The sequence below is a fragment of the Tripterygium wilfordii genome, chromosome 13, assembly GCF_013401445.1.
Source record: "Tripterygium wilfordii isolate XIE 37 chromosome 13, ASM1340144v1, whole genome shotgun sequence".
NCBI classification, from domain to species: domain Eukaryota; kingdom Viridiplantae; phylum Streptophyta; class Magnoliopsida; order Celastrales; family Celastraceae; genus Tripterygium; species Tripterygium wilfordii.
The window spans coordinates 16,461,306-16,484,393 of record NC_052244.1 but is presented as its reverse complement, the minus strand read 5'-3'; the positions used below and the strand labels follow the sequence as shown (position 1 = coordinate 16,484,393).

General features: G+C 39.0%; 6 protein-coding genes, 1 non-coding gene and 1 pseudogene across 8 annotated transcripts; 4 read left to right on the top strand and 4 right to left on the bottom strand.

Annotated features, from left to right (window-relative positions):
• Positions 1 to 9: 9 nt before the first annotated feature.
• On the bottom strand, positions 10 to 5,330 carry LOC120012042 (ubiquitin-like-specific protease ESD4). Its single transcript, XM_038863278.1, has 9 exons — positions 4,139 to 5,330; positions 3,921 to 3,997; positions 3,739 to 3,832; positions 3,528 to 3,626; positions 2,568 to 2,660; positions 2,355 to 2,474; positions 1,177 to 1,280; positions 817 to 889; positions 10 to 392 (listed from the first exon to the last, which is right to left on the bottom strand). Exons 1-9 carry the CDS (start codon positions 4,979 to 4,981, stop codon positions 330 to 332), a joined length of 1,566 nt encoding a protein of 521 aa, XP_038719206.1. The 5' UTR covers positions 4,982 to 5,330; the 3' UTR covers positions 10 to 329.
• Positions 5,331 to 5,852: 522 nt separating this feature from the next.
• Positions 5,853 to 5,985, bottom strand: LOC120013965 (annotated as a pseudogene).
• Positions 5,986 to 6,158: 173 nt separating this feature from the next.
• On the top strand, positions 6,159 to 9,403 carry LOC120013182. Of its 2 annotated transcripts, none has more exons than XM_038864911.1 (4): positions 6,159 to 7,444; positions 7,820 to 8,093; positions 8,421 to 8,630; positions 8,976 to 9,403. In XM_038864911.1, the coding sequence occupies exons 1-4, from the start codon at positions 6,174 to 6,176 to the stop codon at positions 9,132 to 9,134; spliced, it is 1,914 nt and encodes a 637-aa protein (XP_038720839.1). In that variant the 5' UTR covers positions 6,159 to 6,173; the 3' UTR covers positions 9,135 to 9,403. The 2 variants fall into 2 exon arrangements, with proteins under 2 accessions (XP_038720839.1, XP_038720840.1); XM_038864912.1 differs by having other exon boundaries at positions 6,159 to 7,449; positions 7,834 to 8,093.
• A 180-nt stretch (positions 9,404 to 9,583) lies between these two features.
• On the top strand, positions 9,584 to 15,097 carry LOC120013181. Its single transcript, XM_038864910.1, has 12 exons — positions 9,584 to 10,020; positions 10,291 to 10,474; positions 10,564 to 10,632; positions 10,725 to 10,823; positions 11,746 to 11,825; positions 11,916 to 12,744; positions 13,144 to 13,838; positions 13,967 to 14,051; positions 14,190 to 14,241; positions 14,356 to 14,402; positions 14,508 to 14,555; positions 14,662 to 15,097. The coding sequence occupies exons 1-12, from the start codon at positions 9,761 to 9,763 to the stop codon at positions 14,836 to 14,838; spliced, it is 2,625 nt and encodes an 874-aa protein (XP_038720838.1). The 5' UTR covers positions 9,584 to 9,760; the 3' UTR covers positions 14,839 to 15,097.
• A 448-nt stretch (positions 15,098 to 15,545) lies between these two features.
• Positions 15,546 to 15,741, top strand: LOC120013964. The gene has a single exon (XR_005471506.1). It is a non-coding gene; the product is annotated as a U2 spliceosomal RNA (small nuclear RNA).
• Positions 15,742 to 16,605: 864 nt separating this feature from the next.
• LOC120013183 (xyloglucan 6-xylosyltransferase 2-like) lies at positions 16,606 to 18,363 on the bottom strand. Its single transcript, XM_038864913.1, has one exon. It carries the CDS (start codon positions 18,159 to 18,161, stop codon positions 16,812 to 16,814), a length of 1,350 nt encoding a protein of 449 aa, XP_038720841.1. The 5' UTR covers positions 18,162 to 18,363; the 3' UTR covers positions 16,606 to 16,811.
• A 973-nt stretch (positions 18,364 to 19,336) lies between these two features.
• Positions 19,337 to 20,075, bottom strand: LOC120011804 (translocator protein homolog). Its single transcript, XM_038862927.1, has one exon. The coding sequence runs from the start codon at positions 19,850 to 19,852 to the stop codon at positions 19,337 to 19,339; it is 516 nt and encodes a 171-aa protein (XP_038718855.1). The 5' UTR covers positions 19,853 to 20,075.
• A 641-nt stretch (positions 20,076 to 20,716) lies between these two features.
• On the top strand, positions 20,717 to 22,987 carry LOC120012192 (heat shock factor-binding protein-like). The gene is made up of 5 exons (XM_038863501.1): positions 20,717 to 20,837; positions 21,565 to 21,618; positions 22,088 to 22,111; positions 22,206 to 22,248; positions 22,652 to 22,987. The coding sequence occupies exons 1-5, from the start codon at positions 20,835 to 20,837 to the stop codon at positions 22,786 to 22,788; spliced, it is 261 nt and encodes an 86-aa protein (XP_038719429.1). The 5' UTR covers positions 20,717 to 20,834; the 3' UTR covers positions 22,789 to 22,987.
• Positions 22,988 to 23,088: the final 101 nt, after the last annotated feature.

Below are 23,088 nucleotides of genomic sequence, written 5' to 3'. Positions count from 1 at the left end.
CGTAACAGATTTTAAACAACTGAAAATTTGCTTAGAAAGCATGTTATTTGAAGAATAATGAGTAAAACAATACACTTCACTAATAATCCCACTATATATACAACATTCTGGCCCTGCCTTCTATGCTCCCAATTTCTGAGGCTCTTGTATATCTAACAACACCAAAAACTAACGTACACAATCTCATCACAACCACCCAAAAAATATCATCTATGGCAAAAGCACCCCCTATCAACAAGGTGCACGATCCTACCGTCAAAGCTTGGTGTAAATGGGATACTACAGCTTGTCAATTGAAGCAGCAGCATCACATCACATCACATCTTCAATTAGTCGGCTCTCAAATTCAGAATCTCCTTGGCTGTTCTCTTACGAAAATAGGGCATGTGTTCCTACAAGGGAAAGGGGGTCACAGGTTCCGTTTTTTTAAAAAAAAACACACCCAGAAACCAAGTCTAATGACAGAATTCTATTCTTTAAAAAAAAATCTGTAAATGAATACAACATATTTGCATCTAGGTCTCCCTCTATTTGTTTTAATCACACTAAGAATTTAAAAAAAACAGAGGGAATCCTATCAATCTTATAGGATCAAAATACAAGAATTTATGAATCCATAGTTTCCAGGGTTTTGAGATGACCATAAACGGTAACTCACTATGCAACTGTTATTAGTGATAAAAAGGAAAGGAAAGATTATTAATGATATGGATCGTGGGCTTATGGATTGTAACCTAGATAACTAGTTGATTATTTTTTGTTTCTTTAAAGACATCTGTGTAAACAAGTACTTATTGTGTACGAAAACAATATTACCTGGTTAAAACAAAGCCCAAGACCTCTGCTATAAAAGTCGGCATATTTTATCATAAACACGCCACAGTCAAACCTGCCAACATCCATAGGTTATATAGCATATATATATGAGTATCACACAATAGAAACCCAGAGGAGGAGGAGGAGGGGGGGGGGGGGGCAAACACCAAAAAAAAAAAAGCATCAGAGCAATTAGGAAATATGTCAAGAACAGAGTAAAGGAAGTAAAAGTTCATCTTGCATTATTGGTTTTATCTGCATCAAGAAAGATAAAAACAATACATTGTGTTTCTTGGCAAAATAAATTTTCCAAATATGGTGGCTTGCGAAACATGAAAAGGAAAGGGAAAAAACACACACCCATTTTCTTGCTCAGGAAGATCTTCAACGAATTGTTGTTCCCAAGAACTTACATCAACATCTAGTCCACTCTTGTCCTTTACTTCTTCCACAAAATATTTCGCCTGAAACACATCAATAATTAACATGGTAGCCAACAATGTTTTAATGCAATTATAACAAATTTTATCATCCCAACATGGTAGCCCAGTGGAAAGGGAATTGAACAACTGGACCAGCTGTAAACTCTGAAGTCACCTGGTGCATCATGGATTTACAATGATACTAGTGATTTACAGGTGAATGCTAGTATATAGGGTTTACTCTATAGCGGCAGGTCCAGTCTGGCACTCTCTTGGAGAAGTTCCAGTCTTAAAAAACAAATAGCATTAAATCCAGATGGAATTATTAGATTAAGGCCATCAAAGTGCAAAATAAACCAGGAGAGGAGTGTGACCCTGATGGTAAATATTTTGCAAATCCCACAACTTTACAATCTCAGCAGTCAATTAGGGGGACAATAAGCTTAATCTTCAACTTTAAGTCACTCCCCCTCTCTATTACTTAACAGCCTTCTGTCGCCATTTTCATGGTAAACCTAACTTTTCAAGCTTGTTTCCACAAAAAAATTTATGAAAAAAGTTTCTTGTCAGAGTTTTCTGCAAGCTGATTTGGCAGAAGCAGAAGTACTGCAATCAATAAAAACCTTCAAATTTCAAATGCATCAAAAAGGAAAATCCAAATCATGTCCAGACATAATGTTCAATGTAAACTAACTGAGGAAACAATTTGGAGCCTAGAATATCTGGTAACAAATAATCCAGCTACCAAAACATATACCCAATGGGGCGATATAAGTTCATAACATTAAGTGCCTCATAAAATCTCAATAGGATTGAAGTACATAATTTCGTGAAGTTTCCTTGTGAGGCCACAGAATCTTAACAAATATGCAAATAGATACATTTATGTTCTTCAGCTTCTACTAGTAAAATGGGACGGTTCAGAAAGCAAGTACAAAACAAGGATGAGTGCATGGAGCAGCATTCAATGGATGACATGATCCTATGAAGTATGAAATATTAAAGCAAAACAGTAACAGTATACATTGACAGTGAAACACTTGAATACACACGTATAATCACACACATAGATAGAATGAAATTAGAAGCCCTAACAATATAATATACAAAACATACCAGTACTCTTAGCACATTTCGATCCTTCCCTCCAAGTGAATCAAGATATTGAAACTTCTTGTCTTTCTTATTAATAATTGCCAAACACCAGTGTATTTCTTTGTGTATGGGGACAAATATCTAAGTATAGTAGAAAATTAGCTTCATGATTAGTAACATCTTCAATTGAGCCAATCACATAAAGATGCCAAAACAAGGAATGTACAAAATTACTTTGTCGCATTCAATGAGACCATATCCCAGCTTCTTTGCAGTAGTCCATCTTTTGACAGCTCTATATTCATAGCCAGATCTCCCACTAATTAACTGGATGTTAATGTCAAGATAAAAAACACATTGAGTACAACCAAAGAACTCAAAAAATGTCAATGAGGCTGAGAGAAATTAATTAGATCTAAGAAGATAAGAATTAATATAATGTGGAGCCATAAACTGACATAATAAGCTTCTATACAAACTTTGTGTAAAATAAAATGGGATTTAAAACCAATTACTAGTATCCTTTTACAGCTACAATCAGGAAATCTATAGAAATACAATTTAATAAATTATTTTCGATCAGAGGTTGAACCTGCACAGTAGGATTAACCATCATTAAATAATAAAAACACTTCAGAAAAGTGAGCAAAAATGTGTTGCCAAAAGAGAGCATTGTTTGGGTATAAGAGGATGACAGGAGTTCATTTCTTTTTCTTTTTTTTAATGGAATGGAAGAATGTAAAGGCAACACTAAAAAAATTTGAAACTGCAAGTAGTAACTTATAAAGCAGTTAGATTAGTACGTGGAAGAATGAATAGCTAAGCAACTGCTGCGTACAAGACTCCCTCAATGGAATCAGTCGGGGAATGACAAGATGTATGAAGTGTTATCCATGCAAATGACGTGGAGATGAACTGGAGATGAATATTAACAGTCAGCCAGATAAATTATTGGAAAAATTAAACATAAATGTGAACATTATTGGTCAAACAAATATCGCCACCCTACGAGTTCTGGGGTGGGTGCATGTATGCAGCCTAACTGTGCATTGAAGATAAGTTATTTCCATAGTTTGAACACATGACACCTATTTTGCATAGAAAAAACTTATACCATTGCCAGACTCATTCCCAAGGTACAACAACGTAGAGGAAAAAAAATTTCAAAAAAAAGAGATAAAGCATGCTACTGACCTTTTTGTAAAAGAATGTGTTGAAAAAATGACATCTCAAGAACTTCTCTGGCTCTCTCAGTTCCCTTTCTTTCAGCAACTCAAGGTAAAGATTTATAACCTGCATAAGAACAATGATTCATTGTCCATATTACCAGCTCAATAAAATCCAGTGAGTACCAATCAATTCTAATTACACAAGCTAGGAAACTTGAAGTCTTGAATGATAATACCTCATCATTCAACCAGGCACCTGGTCTAAGACACTGCAAAATTTGCCCCGTAATCTCAATACCGGACTTTCCATGGGTCGCCAAGACCCTCCTCCTGCAGGAGTTAACCACAGTTAATTTACATGAAGCTATGGTTAACAAGATCAAATTAGAAGGGCCCCATACATGTTCTCACAACATACCTATTCGCTAAGAACGCATGGTCAACCTGATTCTCTTCCTCCTCTGTCAATGAGATAAAAGGATCACGAGGAAACTCCTGGGAATCAAGTAACACACTTTTAGCAAAAATACCAAAGGATGAACTTTTCCCCCGTTTTTCACTATCATTTTGAAAGCACTTTTCCATGACACCATGTAATTACAAAAAAAAGGAGATATTCAAGAAAAAAAAATTCACCTCAACAGGCTTCTCCTGTGGTTTCTTCACAAGGCGCAATGATTGAAGGGAACTCCGTTTCTTTTCATTATACTCAATCTCAAATTCCAATGCCTTTAGCTTGGAAGTCCTTTTCTCTGCACTCTCCAACAACTTCTTGTATACTTCGACATTGGAGACATCCACAATCTCTCTATCCAGAGACAAAGAATCAACCATATTCTCCAGATTCTTCACTCTCACATTCCTATTGCTCAAATCCGTCACCACTGAGTGCTCCTCCACAATCTTCCCCTTCGCATTGCCTCCAACTCCAATAACCGCCTCTGCTGTCGTTTGGCCTGATACCACTGAACGCCATTCTCGACCATCTTCTTCCATAACCTCAACTTCTTCTACACTCGAATCCTCCGTGATTAATTCTTTTGCAGGGTCATTATCCACATCAATCACTTCCTTCTCCTTTGGAAAATATCGCAAGACACCAAAAGCCCCCTCCTTCGCATTATTATAATTCTTGCTCAACAAGCCTCCCATGGCGTCTCTCGGATCAACAAAATCACTATTTCTAGTAGTTTCTGGTCTCGAATCTAGGCTCAAACGCTTTGAAGACCCGAACTTCAGTACTCTACAAGGGGCATGAACCTCCCTGCGGATTTTAGTTATGAGATCCGGATACCGTGAGAGCCTCGACACAATTTTATTAGATGAAACAACAGGTTGTTCTGGAGTTTGTAACGCAGAAGACAATCTAGGCTTCTTGGAAATATGAGAATCAATCACATACGAATTGTAATACAGAGGCGGCTGATTCACCTTGAAGAACTCGTCACCACGCTTTCGATTACTGGTTAAGGCACCCATTGGCGAAATCTGCAACTTCTCAGCTCTAGAACAGCGAAATCCATCTAACAGCAAAACATATCACGAATTTCGAAAATCAAGGCTCTAGAACGTACGAAAAGGAAAAGGATGTAAAGATATTTAACAGTTAAACCCCAATATGAATACTATACGCGACATCAATTAGGGTTTTCGTGCTGAATCGAAACTTGGGAGTTTGAAGGAGTAAAAACCCTAGAAACGTTTTGAAAGGAGGAGGGGGTGGATATGTAATAAAGTGATGAATGAAAGCCAAAACTATAATTACTCGCACAATTAGAACTAGTCAAGTAAAGAGAGACGAATCGTGTGTTTCGGTTTCTAGCTTTCGCTGACATCTCACAAATGGGGTTGGGGCCTGGGAGATCCTGAATTTCCTTTTTTGACGGTTGGATTCATCCAATGCTTATAAAAAATTATTGTTGGGTGCAGCGCAATGGAAGCCACACGAAGTATAGTACCACAAAGGTTAACAATAGACAATAATTCAACCGAAACAAGGATAGAACTACCTTGAGTAATAACCATACACATCGGAAGTAAATCAAGTTGAGAAAAAATGACACTTAAATTTACATGATTCGGTTATAGGAAGTCTAACCATATAGAACGGAAGTAAATTAAGTAGAGAAAAAATGACACTCAGATTTACATGGCTCGGTTATAATAAGCCTTCGTCATAGCATTGTCGAATATTCCATTAAATGAAGAAAATCAAACCTCCTGAATAATCTCCAAATTTTCTCAACCAAGCTTCGATCGATCACTCCCTCTCAAGAATCTCACAACTCTATTTTACTCAACATTGATGTCACAACTCTATTTTGTCTCTCTAAAACCCGAGAAAGAATCCTTAAAGTACGTGCAACGCGTAAAGACCCCAATAGCAATTTAACATCATGTGAACCAATGACTCACGTATCAGATATTAAATTGATAAGAACATATATTACACTTGATCTTAGTCAAAAGACCGAGAAAGGTATGCTTTACAAAGAGGTTTCTCTGCGTTATTATACCCCGCTTCCTTGTTCTTAGGGATGTGGGACATTTTGATTAAAACAAAACAACGCTTTGCTTTTCAGCCCATTTCTTAATTGGGCTTCTGCAACTCTGCCGTTCCTAATTGGGCTTTCTAGCCCATTCCCTTACGTTGATTGGGCTTAGTCTCGTGATGTCCAACACCGACACCATTGATACGAAGCGATGCCTTGACGCTCCTCCGCCACCTCCACTTCCGTTAATGGCTGGTGCGCGCTGCGTCACCGTCTCCCTCCTCCTCCTCATTCCTCCTTCCACCCCCAGATTCCGACGTATACCAATCCTTTCGTCCACCATTTCCGCTTCTCAATTCCCTTTAAAACCACCAAAGCGCAAAAACCACTTGCGCCCCAAAATCCTCAAAACCCTAACTAAACCCTACCCCACCGATCCCATTTCTCCACCAACCCTACCAATTCCCTCAATAGAAATCGCGTCCCCAGAAATCCCATCGCAAAATGAGTTCGTACGTGAGCTTCCCACTGGTGTCGAAACTTGCTCTGTAGCTGCCGGAGAAATTGATAAAGTTGAACAATTGCAGGTTCAGGAGACGTCGGGTGTTGCTGAAGAGTATAGTAGCCTTATCGGTAATATTTATTCGAAGGATGTCTTTAAATACGGTCTATATCTGGTTGGATTGTTTGTCTTCCAGACAATTTGTACTGCCTGGGTACTGGGAACTGCCAGTTCTACTGGTAAAGATGGGGATGTTGATAATTTGAATTCGGGTGTAAATGGGATTGACAAAAGGAAACCTTTGTTGAACGGAAAGGTGAGTTCTGCGGGTTATTTCAATGAATCTGAATTGGAAGAGAAAATAGCAGAAATAAGGGCAATGGCAAGGGTGGCACGAAAAAGTGAGGTGAAGTTGAGAGGAGGTACAGGAGGAGGAGACATTGTTGAAGAGGGCTCAAGTTCTAAGGATGGAATCGGCATTGAAGATGAGATTGGTGCTCGATTGGCTAAATTGAAGAAGAGGTTGAATTCTAAAAGAGAGAAGTTACCAGGTTCGTTTATGAATCTCCTGGCCACGTTTGGAGAGGGGGAAGATGGGACAAGTGAGGATGAAGTTTCTTCCGATGAAGATAATAATAAAATGCTTGTGTTTGAAAAGAAACTTAAATTTAAAAGGCCTTTGGTGGACCCAAGAAGCAAACCAAAGGGGTTTTCAGGGTTGCAGGATCCTAGTGATGATAATAAGAAGCAGAGTAGACTAGGTGGTGAAGTTGTAAAGGGGACAAATGGAAGTAATGATGATGATGGTGATGATAGTTGGGGTAAGTTAGAGCCAGAAAACCGGAAAATTCAACCAAATGGAAAGATAGATAATTCGAACAGCAATGAGAAGGCTAGCGGCAGAGCAGAAGTGAGAAAAGAAATGGACACTGCTAATGCTGATATGAGGTTTGGTAATGTAGCTAAAAGCCTATAAATATGTGATATTGTGATATATTGGTCTTTCTGCTTAGGTTGATACGAGGTTTTGGTAATGTAGCCAAAAGCCTATGAATATCTGATATATTGGTCTTTCTCTCTGGTGCCCTTTTCCATTTTCTTCCCTTGCTTTATTCTTATATGTTTCATTCCCTCTTTTCTAAGTTTTACCAACTGTTTTCCTGTGTGGTTCAACTATCTGAATTTTGTAATTTCCTCTTAGAATTTGGGATTTAATAATTTGTAGAAGTATTGGATGTTGAGAGGGTCAATACTCTTGATAGGGATTTATTTGCTTTCTGCATTTGAAGTTGTTTCCTGTTCAATTTTTTGGTTCTTATATAGATTCTTAGGTGCAGCCAAGGAGACGCATAAAGGGAGGTCTTCGGTAGAAGTTACAAAATCAAGAAAACCAAAGGATGTTCGTGTTCAAAATTCACAAACACTGACAAAAGAAAACCAGGGAAGAAGCTCGAGATCTGGTAAACCTTCTGTGCGGAGTAGAACTACTGGCTCAAAGCACAGAGTAACTAGAGACAAGCCATTGATCAGCAAAGTTGCAGATAAACAATCAGATTCAGGGACTGGTCTGTGGTGGCAGAAGCTCCCGTACATTCTAGTATGTTACTGACTTGTGATTCTCCTTGACACCGAAGCATTCATTTCCAACCTCATGCTTTCTAATAGATTCAATGCACTCAAGAATTAAGATCATTTCAACATGGTGATGACTCAGTTCACCCACCTCCAATTTAGGTCAACATAATTAGTTAATTAGTAATTACTGAAGGTTGATATAATCCTATTTGGCTTGTTATGCTCTCTTGTTTATGCTCACTATGTATGTTTTTTTATTAGGTTAATGTAGCTGGTTAATACACATTTAAATTGTAAACAGATGTTTTATCTGGAATTTGTATGCTAAGTGGTATTTTTGCCATTCCAGGCAATTCTTATGCGGAGAGGTTCCGGCCATGAGGGATCAGAAGGACTGTTCACCTTAAAGAGCAGTTCCCAGGCACAGGATGACGGTGACTTTTCCTATGCTGTTGCTTTTGAAGACCGCATTGATGCCAATAACTTCTGCTATATACTTGAATCTTTTTTCGAAGATCTGGGTGATTTTAGTGCTGATGTTGTTCCTATGTCAACAAAGGTAAGTATTCACAACTCAATTTCAGAAATCTTCAACTAAACTGATCGCTCCACTTAAAATCCACTCTATAAAAGATGTAAGAAAGTGTGTTTATGACATGCCAAGTATCTGGGAGGTTGAAACTGAGTGTCCAATATTTTATGTTTGGAGATACAATGTTACTAACGATTTGCCAAGGCAGTAATTGTGACAACTAGGGAACCCATGATTGATACCATCCCCCATGGCATTTGTTGCATGCTTTAGTGGAGGGTCATGATATCAAATTATCAATCATTGGTTTCTTTCTTTGTGTCGTGTGCGAGACATATTGTCAAGTTAAAATGAAAACTCGTACTTTTGCAGGAACTTCACGCGGCAGTGAATTCAAATTTCAAGAAGGTGATTGTTGTGAAGAAGGGCCAACTCCAACTTTATGCTGGGCAGCCACTTGCTGATGTTGAGATGGCTTTGCGCTCTTTGGTTGATCCAAATCAATGTGCTTCTTTGCCAAACACAAAGTAGGATTGGAAGATTGAGAACTGAGCGTGGCTTGTTATTCCTCTTATTCTCTTATAGGAACCAGGCCAACTTTACATAATTCTAGGTGAAGATATGGCCACTGCTAGTGAGTGTAACCTTGGTGTTGTGGGGCAGTGTTGTTGCAGCTATGAAGTTTTGAGTATGGGAAAAGCATGTAATTTTTATCAAGCCTGAGTTTGTAACTGGCATTTTGCCCTGATTCACATCTTTTACTCTTACCAAATAATGATATCCTCCAATTTTCTTTTCAAGTTCTTTGCCTGTGTTGGGTGCTCTTCATTTTGTGAATCTGTTCATTGAAAAGATCGCGCATGGAAAATACGGTCCACTTAAAAACGCACCGTTTCTTTTCTGAGCAGGGGAAATACAGGCCACTTAAATACGGCACCGTTTCTTTCCTTAAAGTGTCCTATTTTGTCCCGCTCCGTAACGCAGCGTTTAGTTTCTCTGTGTGACTCTGCCTGTCTCATTCATTTCATTGTCGAAGGCTCGAAGCATTTCTATTCACAGAGAGCTCCTTCTCCTTTCTCTTGCTCTTCTTCTACTCCTACAATGCGCCTGTCGGATCTCTGAAACTCTGTCAAGATAGTAATCAAAGAATCAAAACAATGGAACCGCAGTACCCTAGCCCAAAGCCTCGCTTGTACGGGCCGCAGCAGATGAAGACGGCGATTCCACCGTCGCAGCACTCAGACAATGACCGTAGCAGCAGCGATTTACGAGCGCTGGATTGTAATCTCACCTCACTTTGCGAACATATCCAGATGGAGGGCTTCAATTCCGGCTCCTTTTCCGATATCGTCGTCCATGCTATGGGGTCCACCTACCACCTCCACCGCCTCATCCTCTCTCGCAGCTCCTACTTCAGGTTCCTATTCCGCACTTCCTTGTAAAATCTTCTCGTCCGGTTCTGTTAATTGCTCATTTAGAAGATAATTGGGATTATAGATAATCGGAGATGATAATTTGAGTAGTTATGTTCAAATTTAGCAAACATCTTCAGAATATTTTATTAACAGTGATAGTCTGTTCATCTTTAGGTTTTGATGTCGGATTTCACCATGTTTATATATTTGTTGACCTTCCATGAACTTTAATGTGGCGAAACTTGGTTTGTTTTGATGCTCGTGCTTGCCAGGAATATGCTACATGGGCCATGGAAGGAAGCAAGTGCACAAGTTGTGACCTTGAATGTGGATGACAAGAACGTTAATGGAGACGCAATTGCAATAGCTTTGGCTTACCTATATGGGCATCATCCCAAGCTTAATGATAATAATGCATTTCGTGTTCTTGCGGCTGCTTCCTTTCTTGACTTACAGGTGTTGAATTCGCTCGCTCAGTTTATACAAATCTTTGCAGATCATAGCATATAAAAACCCAAATTAATCTGTATGATATTTGTTTGCAGGATCTATGTGCAATATGCACAGATTTCATTATATCTGAATTGTGGACTTCAAATTTCTTAGCATACCAGGTTTGGAGATTTTGCCTGATGTCTAAATGCTCTACTAGGCACTAGCCAGCTTCCAATTTCCTTTAGCAAGGGCCTTACCTTCTTGAGTACAGGTATTTGCTGAGAGTCAAGACTATGGAATACATGGAGAGCGTGTAAGAAATGCATGTTGGGGTTACCTATGTCAAAGTGGTGCCAGGGAGTTGAAAGAGGTATCAGTTAAAGAGATTTCTATGTGGCGGCATTAGTTTGGTTTGGATGGCTATCCCTTTCCTTATCCGTCTCTCTTTTCCCTTCTTTTTCGTTGCGTTTGAAGAACGTCAATATTAGTGGTATAGGATGAGTAACTATTGACCCCTCATTTTTTATATATATTTTAAATTTAACAAAACAAGATTCATAATCAAACTTTTGCTTGTCATTTGACTTCATATGATGTGATCAACAATCTCGTGTTTTTTTTTTTTGATGAATAACAATCTTGTGTTATTCATCATTTGTTTTAACATACTGCAACTTTTTTCCTCACAACCCATGCCACTTTGTAGGCAGATTGGGCTGATGTCTTCTAACGACATGCAACCTCATGCTGACACTTCGATTGCAGAAACTTCGAAATGAATCTGATATTAATGCATCTACTTGACATTAGATTTTAAATAAAATTTCTTTCAGAGTTGGAAGAAAAACCCCTAGGAAATCCTTTTTCATGTGATATGAAATCGTGATGGAATTCAATTAGGTTGTAACTTGTTTTTTATATTTGAAATTGTAAATGAGCTGATACCACTGATTGCAGACAAGCTGCACCTTTAATCCGGTGGCATCCCCACAGTGCCCAATAATTTCATTTATTAGTTCCATTCAAAACAAATAAACAATTGTTGAACTGTGGGACGTGTTCTTTATTTTGATTGGTTTCATTTCGTAGTCCCCTTCACAGAAGTCATAGTTTATACCATGCTAAATTTTATTGTTTTATAGAGTGCAAAATTTTGTTTTTTAATTGTATTTTTGGTTCCATGCATAAGTAGCTGTTTCTAAAGATCTATTGGTTTTGCACTTAAGTTTAAATCTTTCGTTCTGCAGTCTATCATCTCTGCCATCTAAATGTTGATTCTTCCTAACCATTAGGTGCTTCCGAAACTTTCTGCGCAAACTCTGCATGCTTTGCTAACTTCAGATGAACTGTGGGTGCCTGGTGAAGAAAAGCGGTAAGGGGCCTAGTGGCCAATAAACTTTGTTTTCTGGTTGATAGTTGAATTGTTAAAGTCAAATAGAGCTGTTTCTTTTGTGATTGAAAGGTTTGAACTGGCATTATACACGCTTCTTGCAAAAGGTTCTCTTTGCAATATAGAACAGTCTGTGCAAGGAAGTTCGGAGATCGGTATTGTCCTTTTTTCTGATTCTCCTAAAGCTAAGGGAAAGAATCTGATGGATAGCTGCAATAGTAGGATGTTGGAATCCGAACTAGGACGCTTAAGTTTAAAAAATGACATGGAGGGCCATAACACTGCACAAAATCTTATTGTTGAGCTTGTAGACTATGTGGTTGATTTCCCCACAAGTATTTCAGATTCCAACCAACAGGTCCAACAAGTTTCATACACTCAGTCAAATTTGCAGCCTATATACACGGGCAGCATGGATCAATCTTCGTCATTATGTAACACTCTCTCAAATGCCGGTGGAATTAGAACCTCATGTTCTTACATTGAGATGCCTATTGGCGTTGGAACAAGTGGACTAGGGGCCAATCTGGTGGCTATGGAAGGGCCATCTGAAGAAGGTTCTTTCTACAATTTGAATAACAGTACTTGGCATACAACCGATCAATCAGGACGTTGCTCTTCAGTGGACCCATCATGTGATGGGGGCATGCTGAATGACTGGGGAAGATGTGGCATGCCTCTTTCATGGGGTGGCAGGGTTGTTGGCAAAAGACAGGTGAAAGGCTATGCCAAAGGAAACTGTGGGATTCGTCAGGAGGAATACGATTCTTTTGTCAATATATTTGAAGAGGGTTCTCTTTTATACTGCAACATGTCTTTTGAAGCTCTTTTAAATGTGAGAAAGCAGCTTGAGGAGTTGGGATTTCCTTGCAAAGCTGCGAATGACGGTCTTTGGCTGCAGGTCTGTTGCCAATAATTTTTTGTTTACCTGTTATCATATGATGAATTCTTCTAAAAAGATGGGACGAGAGGATTCCATACTTTTCAAAATTCATGAGTAAACCAGTGTCATGAGCAATTTACAGCTTGTTAGTTTGTTACTTGTCATTTAGTACAATCATCCTCGAAAGCATCTGACATATGACGGTTCTTTCTTCTTCTTTTTCGCTTTTACCTTTGGTTTGGTAGGAAAGACTCTGTGGGACCTGTCAGGGTGGGTGCAAAAAAGACCACCTTTCCCTGACGGGTTTGCACTTTCCCACTCAACATTAGATTTTTTTTTCGGTCTTCCGAGCTTTAGGCTGTGCTTATCTATTTTATAAGGATGTTACATTCTTTTTTCCATATTGTTTACATGCAGATGCTATTAAGGGAAAGGGTACAAGAAATTGGTGCTGACACATGCAAAATCTGCTGCTTTACCAATATAGCATGCACTTGCAGAAAGAACTTCGGATATTCACATGGAGTTGCTACAGCTGGTTATTACATGCATGAGCATGATCATAATAATTCACGTGGCAACATGGGCAGTGTGTATGTTGCTGATTCTGCTCAAGGTGAAGGAAATGGCCTCTTCAGGCCTGTACGTGGGCCTGTAATCGGCAATATTGATGGACTTGCGGGCATTGGACGTGGAACCACATTTGTACCTGCAGCTGCTTGGCCTCCTACTCGTTTTGTCTTTTCCCGTGTGCCCTTTGGTATGAGCAACAGAAATGGCCAGCAGTCCCTTGCTAATGATGATTCTGAAGCTAGAGCCGAACATAATGGAGATGTGTCAGGGGATGGATTGACAGCTCTGGTAGGGTTAAGCCAAGGAGGAGGCAACACCGCTGATATTCATGCAGAGCAGATAGAGAGGGGCTATGAAACAGATCTGCAAGGCAGATCATCTGGAACTTCTACTGCAGTTCCAGGTACTAGTGGTATTTCTGGCCCGATGCTAGAGTCACAAGAGAGTGCAATCGGAATTGAGTGGGAGAATACAAACAGCTCTTCTATATCATTGGATATGAAAACACCTCTAAATCATTTTCCTCCTTTTCGTTTTGGGTAAGTTGTCCTATGCTCTGGAAACTAATGTCCTCTCTTTTGCTAAAGAAGTAATCTTGTGTGTGAGTTTTTTTCCCCTCCTTTTTTGCTATTCTTGGTGACGTGTTAATTGGCCACTTGTTTCACAGAGTTGAATTTGAGGATGTGCACCGGCTCAGCGATGGCCAAGTTAAGCACTCTCCTGAGTTTTATTATGCTGGTTCTTTGTGGAAGGTATCTGAATGAAAACCAGTTGCTCTTTTCATATCAATTAAAATCTCTACCTTCCGGGATGGTTCTCTCCTTTTCTTTAGTTTTATGTGAGTTACTGGACTTTCAATATAACTGTGATAATTTTGTTTGAATCTCTAGGTTAGTGTTCAGGCTTTCAATGATGAAGATCCTCAAGGACGTCGGACTCTTGGTAATATTTTGGTTTATGGAAAGCTATGTGTTGATTCAAATTACTGCTTGCAATATGAGGGAAAACAATTATTTTTCCTTTATTTAAAACAACTCATACTGGGTATCATTTTAGGATTGTTTCTTCATCGTCGGAAGGCAGAGCTAGATTCCCTTAGAAAGGTCAGTCTTACTTTGACACGGCAAAGCATGTGGCAGTCTATTATAATATTCCTCTATATATTCACCTAATAGGAACCTCTCGCTTGTTATCCTTCTTGCTTTCAGGTCCATATGTTTGTAGATTCACGTGAAAAGGTTACAGCTCGCTATCAGGTAATATTTACGGTTGATCATAGACAAATGTCTATTGCTAACAGTTACATGCATAACTTTGGTGCATTTTTTTCCTAACCTACGCCTCGTATTGGTACGTTTTCAGTTGATTTGTCCATCGAAGAGAGAAGTGATGGTGTTTGGAAGCTTCAAACAGAGGGGAACTCTTCTGCCCAAAGCCCCCAAAGGATGGGGCTGGCGCACAGCTCTACTTTTTGATGAGCTCGTGGATCTTCTCCAAAATGGGGCCTTGCGAGTGGCTGCTGTAGTGCAGCTTGTGTGAAACTGAGGCAAGGCTCATCTCCTTGCGTGGCAGCAGGTTCTTAATCTATACTGTATCAGATTTGAACTCCCCCAATAATTTACTTTCACCCTGGCGACGGTGCTTTTGTTTCGAAAGGGCTATGATTGTAACTTGCTCTTGCTTGTGCTGTATATTCATCTGCTTGTATAATTACATCATCACATTGTCCAAAATAGAAGGCTATTGGATCATCTGCCTGTATATTCAACTCTTTACGTAGCATTTGTTTTTCTCTCTATTTTTTTTTTTTACATGTCATATATTCAACTCTACTTGAATGAATCAATGAACAAACGTTGTCATATACTCGCACGGACACACCCATCAAGGAGGTATGCCCAACCCTATCTGAAGATGGATATCAAGTTAACCAATCTAACCACAAGATGGCAGACTTGATGTCGTGAGTATGTACCTATAATCATACATAGATATTAGCTTAATGGGGATTTAGTTAGTTTGTAAACAGTATTGTCAATTAAATTGTGTAAAGAATGGGAATTCAGAGTCTTTAGATTGGGTGGGCACTGGACAAGAATCAGAAGGGTTGAGGTTTTGATATCTGTGTGGCCGCACAAGCAAGAAGCAAAGTGTTGGTTTTGTTTGAATATCCCACATCGGAAAACAAAGAAGGAGAAGCACACGGAAGCGTACGTTAAAAGCAGAAAGAAACCTCTTTAATATTCATACCTTTCTCGGCCTTTTGGCTAAGATCAAGTGTAGTATCTGTTCTTATCAGTTTAATATCTGATACGTGGGCCAATGGTCCACACGATATTAAATTAATTTTTTAAGGGGAAAGGCTCACTACAATAGCTTGCTATTGGGGTCTTTACGCGTCGCCCAAGCGTTACACTAAAGCTCGGGCCTGGCGCACCCCTCCAAATCTGAGTAAAAAATGTTTAAAGCGTGAAAGTATATTCAAGGCTTCTGTTCAAGTGCGAAACAAAAAAGCCCATTTACAATTGCTAGCTTTTCGGTTAGTGGTTCTGGACCATGAATTAAGGTAAGGTCCAACGTAAGGCTGTCAAAGCTCATAAACCAACCCATGGGTAGGAGGGGGCATCATTGATCGGATTGTGTATTCACTTCCCCTGGTGAATCTTTCCGATTAGCAATCATCGAATATTCACCAAAATATCACATTCAAGAAACTTTGCATTCACAAGCATTTTTGTTATGCTGTGTGTTCCGTTGATAAGGGCAGTTTCTGGAATCCAAGATAGCATCCAATTTTCATCAGGTCGTTGAACTTCTATCGCTCTGAGGTTTCCAAAGCTTTTTGGCAAGATCATCTGGTTTCTTGAACTATTCATTATGAATTATCTTTAGTTTCGTCACTCTCCTCTCCTTAAATTTCTTTCCATTGAAATGAAAGTGTCCTTCTGTTGCACCCACCAGTTTGGTTCTATAGATACTTGCACTCTATAATTCAATGCAGCGAAAAAGACCTCTCCTGTACACTCCCTTCTCTATCATTTGATGCATTGGTTTAGTTCCCTCTTCCACTGCATCGAAAGATAGATCGTCCAATCATCTATAACTCTTAGCACGAATAGGAGGTCGTGAGTTCAAATTATAACTCTTATTGCAAATAGGATGTTGTGAGTTTAAGTCTCATGGATATTTCTATTATCGCAATTTTCGAGATGAGTATTGTTTAGTCTAACGTGCACAAATGTTATATTTTCCCTAACAATATAAGCATCTCCTTTTTGCCACAAAGGGACACAAGGCACGCTGTAATTGCTTCCAAAAATCAATATTATTTAAGCTTGTAAATACTAATCGACACAGTAAAGAATGAAGATAGAGATACAGTATCCGGAGTTACCAGGCAATTTAAATAGCAATGCAAGTATAATGAACAAGTTAGAAGTGGAAAATGAAGAGTGACAGTAAAAGTGCAAGATAAAGTATCCATTTTGAGCTGATTTAGGTAGAAAATACCATCAAGAAGTTGATACCTTATGAGCTTTGAATGCTGGGTGAAGCAAACCAAGCTCATCCTTCACTTCAAGCGGATTGCTAGTTTCATTTCTCACTCTCTTAACTCTCCTGCTGCCCAATGACTTGTGGGTGAACCCATAAATCTGCAAAATCTGATTGTCTCCAAAATTGAATGCCCTGTCCATCTGCCTCAAGCACCTCTCCACCGAATAATCCCCAAACTTCCCACACGGCTTGCATCCGACAAAGTGAGTCACGAGCGGCCACCGGTGGTCGCCAAGACCAGGGTGGAAGTTCTCAATCATCTCCTCATACCTATCAACCAAGATGCCCCAATAGCCGTGCAAGTAATATGCACTCTCCAGGTATACCTTATCCCCCCATCTCTCCCTCTCTTTTGCTAACAAATACACCATTGCAGACTGGTCGTCGGCCTCGAAAACTGGCCTGTCTTTCAGTTCTCTGGTGAGTATCTTCCCAGCCTCGTCTCTGATCTTCCCTTTCGGCCCCATGGGAGCCCATGCGTCCAGTAAATCTAGCGCCCATTGACTGTTTCTCAGCAGGAAACTACCAGTATTTAATCCAATCCAGTTCTTTTGATCGTACACCATCTCGTTCCACCCGTGCATCACCAGATTATGGTCTTTGTATCGGTCCCATGGAAGCTCGAATGCCATGTCCGTGAACATGGCGTCACTATCCATCCACCAAAGGAATTCGATCTCCGGATGCGATAATAAAAGCTTTCTTATCAATGGAAGCTTAGCCCAAAACCCCGCCATTTCCGCGTCCAGAAGTGCCATGTTGTAGAAGATCTCGATTCCGTGAAGCCTGCAGTAATCGATCTTGTTTTTGATTGATTTCAACAGATAATGGTCTCCAACTGGATTCTCACACGGCTTTGGTGCTGATCCAGTAACTAAAAGGACTCGCGGCTTGTTCAGGCTAATGAAATTGGGGAAGTTAGGGTTCTTCGTCAACCACTCCGCACGCTGCTCATCCCAATCAGAGATCTTCGGCCCCAAACTGTACGGCTGATTCGGATCGCGCTTCTCTTCCTCTCCTTCGTCGACGAAGAGCTTGTTCACATCAAATGTCTCGTAGTTGTTGCTGTTTTCCTGAGTGGACGATTCCGTGGTTGTTTGTACCTCTTCGAGGACTCGGCGCGACGAATAGGAGAAGTGGCTGCGTAGCTCGTCAAAGTCCTGCTCGGGAGTCCCGAACTTGCCGGCGCCGATGGTGCCACGCAGGACGATTACGGTCATAAAGAGACAGAGTATCATAATCTTCCCGTTTCGGATTGCTCGCTGGATCTGGCGGACCCGGTAAGGTCCGAAGCACCGTTCTAGCATCTTGAGTCAGGAATCTATGCACGAACACTTTCAAAGATTAAAGCAGCAAATTTTCTGTAATGTGAGAATTGATGAAGAAGACATTGTTCAAAATGAGAGAATAAGTAGGGGTTCAATTGGGAAGGGGATGGTCGGTGGAAGAGAGTGGGAGCTCAAGAAGGATGGAAGGAAGGAGCGGATCCAGATTCCAGGAAAGCGAAAGAAAGTTATAGAAATTTTTTTTTTTTCTAATTTTATGATTTTCTTTGTTTTTTATTTTTGTTCTTTCACGTAGTCACGCGTTGATTGCCATTTGCCAGTTGTTGGGATTGTGCATATGTATGATAATATGTAATGTAATAAAGGATCACATCATACGTTGATCCAATATGTAGGTCATAGTTGTTTCTTTATATGTTCAAGTACGGTTCGTAGAAAATTACCGAATAATCGAATTGAATGATCAATTATTTGTAAAATAATTTAGTGAGAATCAATCGAATAATTAAAATGATAATTGATAATCGATCGATTAGTTAAATTATGTAAAAAAATTGACCGTTTACACCCCATACTCAATATCATATCTTAACTAGTTGCATGTAATTGTAATTATTATTTATATTTTATTGTTACCACGTTACACGTCTAAACTCCACGATCAAATAAATATTAAGCCAAATTTGGCCACTCTACTTACTCACAATATTATCAGAATTACCACAAAATTTATGTCTTGAGCCGTTCATGTTGCTTATTAGTTATTCCTATAAATGTTGCTGATAAATCAATCAAATTGAGCCTCAAATTGGCCATTTGGTCTCACATTAAAACCAATTCACTATCTTGCATATGACGACCATTGTTATTACGAGTTGGACTTTAACCTAATTTATGGAGAAAATTTATGTATATGCCGGCCTGACGGCACGAATTGGACTTTAACCTAATTTATGGAGAAAATTTATGCATATGACGACCATTGTTATTACGAGTTGGACTTTAACCTAATTTATGGAGAAAATTTATGTATATGCCGGCCTGACGGCACGAATTTAGGTCCATGACAAAGTGTCAAACTTGTATGGTATCTCGATAAAAAAAAAATGATCCTCATGGTCAAATTCATGGCAAAAAAGCCTTAAACATTGACTACAAATTGTCTCTACCCTATATAAAAGAAAGAAAACAAACTCTCAAAGATATATAATCTTGTAAGTAACAATGCTCAGATATCCTGTCCAAACCAAACTGACCTTAACAAGATCTTTAGAGAATGGATTTACTCTCTTAAACCTCGAATAACAAGCAAACAGGGTCCCAAAATTAACCAAACAGAACACGAACCCAAGCGAAGCCGATCCAATCACAAGCACAAGCGGATCCCAAACAATGCTCAAAGATACTTGCCCGATATACAGAGGCAACGCATCAGGCTCGGAGTGGAATCCACCGTCGGCCCAAACGAGCCAGACTGCAAGGCCCATGACGAGGGACGAGCCGAGGGAAGATAGATGGATGAGCCACAGTGGAGGGAACCAAAATGGTTTGACCATGGCGCGGTACTTGTGGCCCGAACCAAATAACAAGATTATGACCAGCGTGAGAAGGAGAGGGATCGCTATTGACATGGCTAGTGACGGAAGTGCACGCTTGGCCTTGCCTTTCTTGGCCACTTTCGCGGCGGCCGTAGCGGGAATGGTGGTGGCCATTAGAGAAGAAATTGTGGTGATTTATGGGGGGAGGATTAAATAGGAGAAAAATAGGGATGGATTTAATGGAAGAAATTGAAGGGGGCAATGAACGTTATAGAGCAAATCGAGGAGATCATTTTTTTTCCCTCTATTCATCACAAATTCTTAACATAGAAACTTCCCTTATTTAACCTTTTTTTCCATGGAATGCATCGATGACAAATTATCCTATTTCCTTATTAAAACAACGACAAATTATCCTGTGTTGTTCAATCGAATCAAAATAGTTGAAATTGACAATTATGAACCATTTCTACCAAAAATTATGTTGTATTTGTTAGGATAGCAGGATTGTGGGTGAGATTGTCCAAAAAAATTATGTCAAATCGAATCGATCGTTTGATTGGTTATTATAAAATGTATGTTAGTGAAGATCGATACTAAAATTAAAAAAATGACCAAATAGCCAATAACCGATCGAACGATCGGTTAAATTTATGTCAAAAAATCGACTGTGGACACCCCTAGTTGTGGGTGAGTTGGATCTCCATTAATTATTAGCTACAATTCCTCTTAAAAATCATATTAAATCACGATTTTTTAACATGTTATATTTAATTTAGGAGTTAGTGTTTAGGATTTAGATTTTAGACTTAGGATTTATAAATTTTTAAAAAAAGTTATTATATTATAACATTATGAATACTAAAATACTTAATAATACATTTTAAACATGATTTAATATAATTTTTGGAAGAATTATAATTAAAATTGTAACTAATAATTACAATTTTTGGTGGTTGCCTAGGCCCCACAAAAGAGAGGCATTGATTTTTAAAATTAGGACAAAATTGGTATTTACTATTTAAACAGGTACCGACCCCATGGTTCTGTAACTCGCACTCAAATTCTCGGGCTCCAGTCTACGGAGAGCCATTCTTCGTCCGAAGCTGCCGTAAGCAACCAATCAAGCAGGGCCTTCGCAAGCAAGACTGCTAAAATGGTAAAAATTTTATATGCTTTATCATCTTAAGATTATATAGAATACCATGATCGTGTATCAGGAGCTCAATTAGGGGTTTCAATTGATGGCGAAAAGAGAAAGTTAGGGCTTACGTTTGTTCCCTCAATTTGATTTAACTGTGAGCGTTATCGAATTTATTTTTGACTAATTCAAGGCTGAAGAATTTCCGAAACAATGTGGAAAAACATTCCTGGAATCTGGATATGGCTTCTATTTTCGAATGATATGGCTTTTACTAATTCAAGACTGAAGAATTTCTGAAACAATGTGGCAAAACATTCCTGGAATCTGGATAATGGTTAAAAGAAAAACTACTTGACATGGTATCCCTCCAGAACTCTTCCTTCCTCTGTGGCCTAGACAAATATATACTGAAATTTCACCGTCGTCTCTGTAAGGTACACTATTATTGTGTTTGAAGAAGAGTTTCATGTTAATTTCAAGCATGAAGGATTTGTTTATTGGTTGATGAAGAGGTAGATTAAATCCTCTATAGCTTAATTAGTATCTCTGTCTATGATTGTGAGTGTGCATGTTGGTGCAGGAGGGTGGAGATAGAATAATATTCACTCACTTTGCTATCACCACAACATCACTATTGATGATTTATTCTCACTTATTCGATGCTTTAAAGGGTATGACAGTGTTGTAACAGCCATGTTATAGTATCTCAATTGTCTTTATCTTTACTTTTGTTCTTTGGCAGGATGGACACAATGCGGAAGATCCTAAGCAGAGCACTGCTGATATGACCGCTTTTGTGAGTTTTTACATGTGTTCCGAAGTTTTGATTTTCTCTTTATGCTATATTTATATCAAAGTAGATTGAGCTGAGTATGGGAAAAGATGGATCGAAGGCTATCCACATGCAACTAGGAGTGACAAAATTGGAGTGTCTGCTGAACATGCTATCCTGTTATCCTCTTTTAAGTATTTGATGAATGGACCAAATTAAGATTGGAAAGAATTGAGTACTCAATCAAAACCGTAGGGTAACGACATTTGTAGGTGCAGTTATAGGAATGATTTTGACTGTAAATGAACTCAGAATATGTTCATAGTAAGTAGAACAAATGTCTGAGAGTTTTGGTACCCATGAATGTGTATAGGAATAAATGAAGCACCATCTATTGTTCATTATGTTTCCTTCTATAGGTAGCAATAGCATGGTCTGTAATTGAACTGATTGAGTGCCAGCCTTTGCTGAATACCTCCATTTGTGGTTGCAGGTGCAAAATCTTCTCCAGCAGATGGTGAGTTTGATATTTGCTCTATTTACTAGTATTATACCATTACTGGTGATTTTAAGCAGACTGGGATGACTTGTTATACTATTGCACTTTGCAGCAATCCAGATTTCTGGCAATGTCTGAGTCCATCATCACAAAGAATATCCTTACATTGGTTAAATTTTTCTTGCTTCACCTGCGTCTTCCATGCCAATCAGTTTAGAATTAGTTGTTATCATGTTTGGAATGATTTTGAGTCTGTGTTAATGAACTCATTTCATCATTTTATTGCTTTGCATTGGGAGTCAGTTAAGTTCTTGGATCATCTGACCTGAGTCAATCAATCATGTTCTTCATATTTGACTATCGAGATAAGTGAACCAATGATAAGATTGAAAGACCATTTTGCGATGGATTGGACATGCTTCATTAAATGCAATGGACAACATCGTTTGTGTTCAACACAAGGGTAATGCCTAAGATAATATGCAGTGTGTCTACTTTCACATCTTTTGAACGAGATATAGATGTAGACATTATTTGGCTTCCTTGACTACAATCTACTAGATGAGATGGGAAAGAGGATAGATGAGTTGGAGCACAGCATCAATGATCTCAAAGTTGAGATGAGTGTAGAGGGCTCCCCATCTCCTTCAGCCCCCGTCAAGCAAAAGGAAGAAGCTAAGACACCCGATGATTAAGCTAACTTTGGTAACACCATATACTTTGTTGAATTGAATGAAGGGATCTACATCAGGATTCCTTTTCCTTCTTCCTTCTTCTTTTCCTCATTTATAATATATAACTAGAATTTTTTGCTTCTGAGGTTGCATGAAATTAAGCCTTTGAACCTTATTTTGTGAGTAATTTATGGAGCATTATGGGTGCCTTGTTTTTTTTTTTGCCCCCTTTCTCTTGATTTGTTTAAGATCTGTTGGATTCAGCTTTTTCTTAGGAGCATATATGCTGCGCAAGACTTTCAAATGGCTAGAGTGGTTATA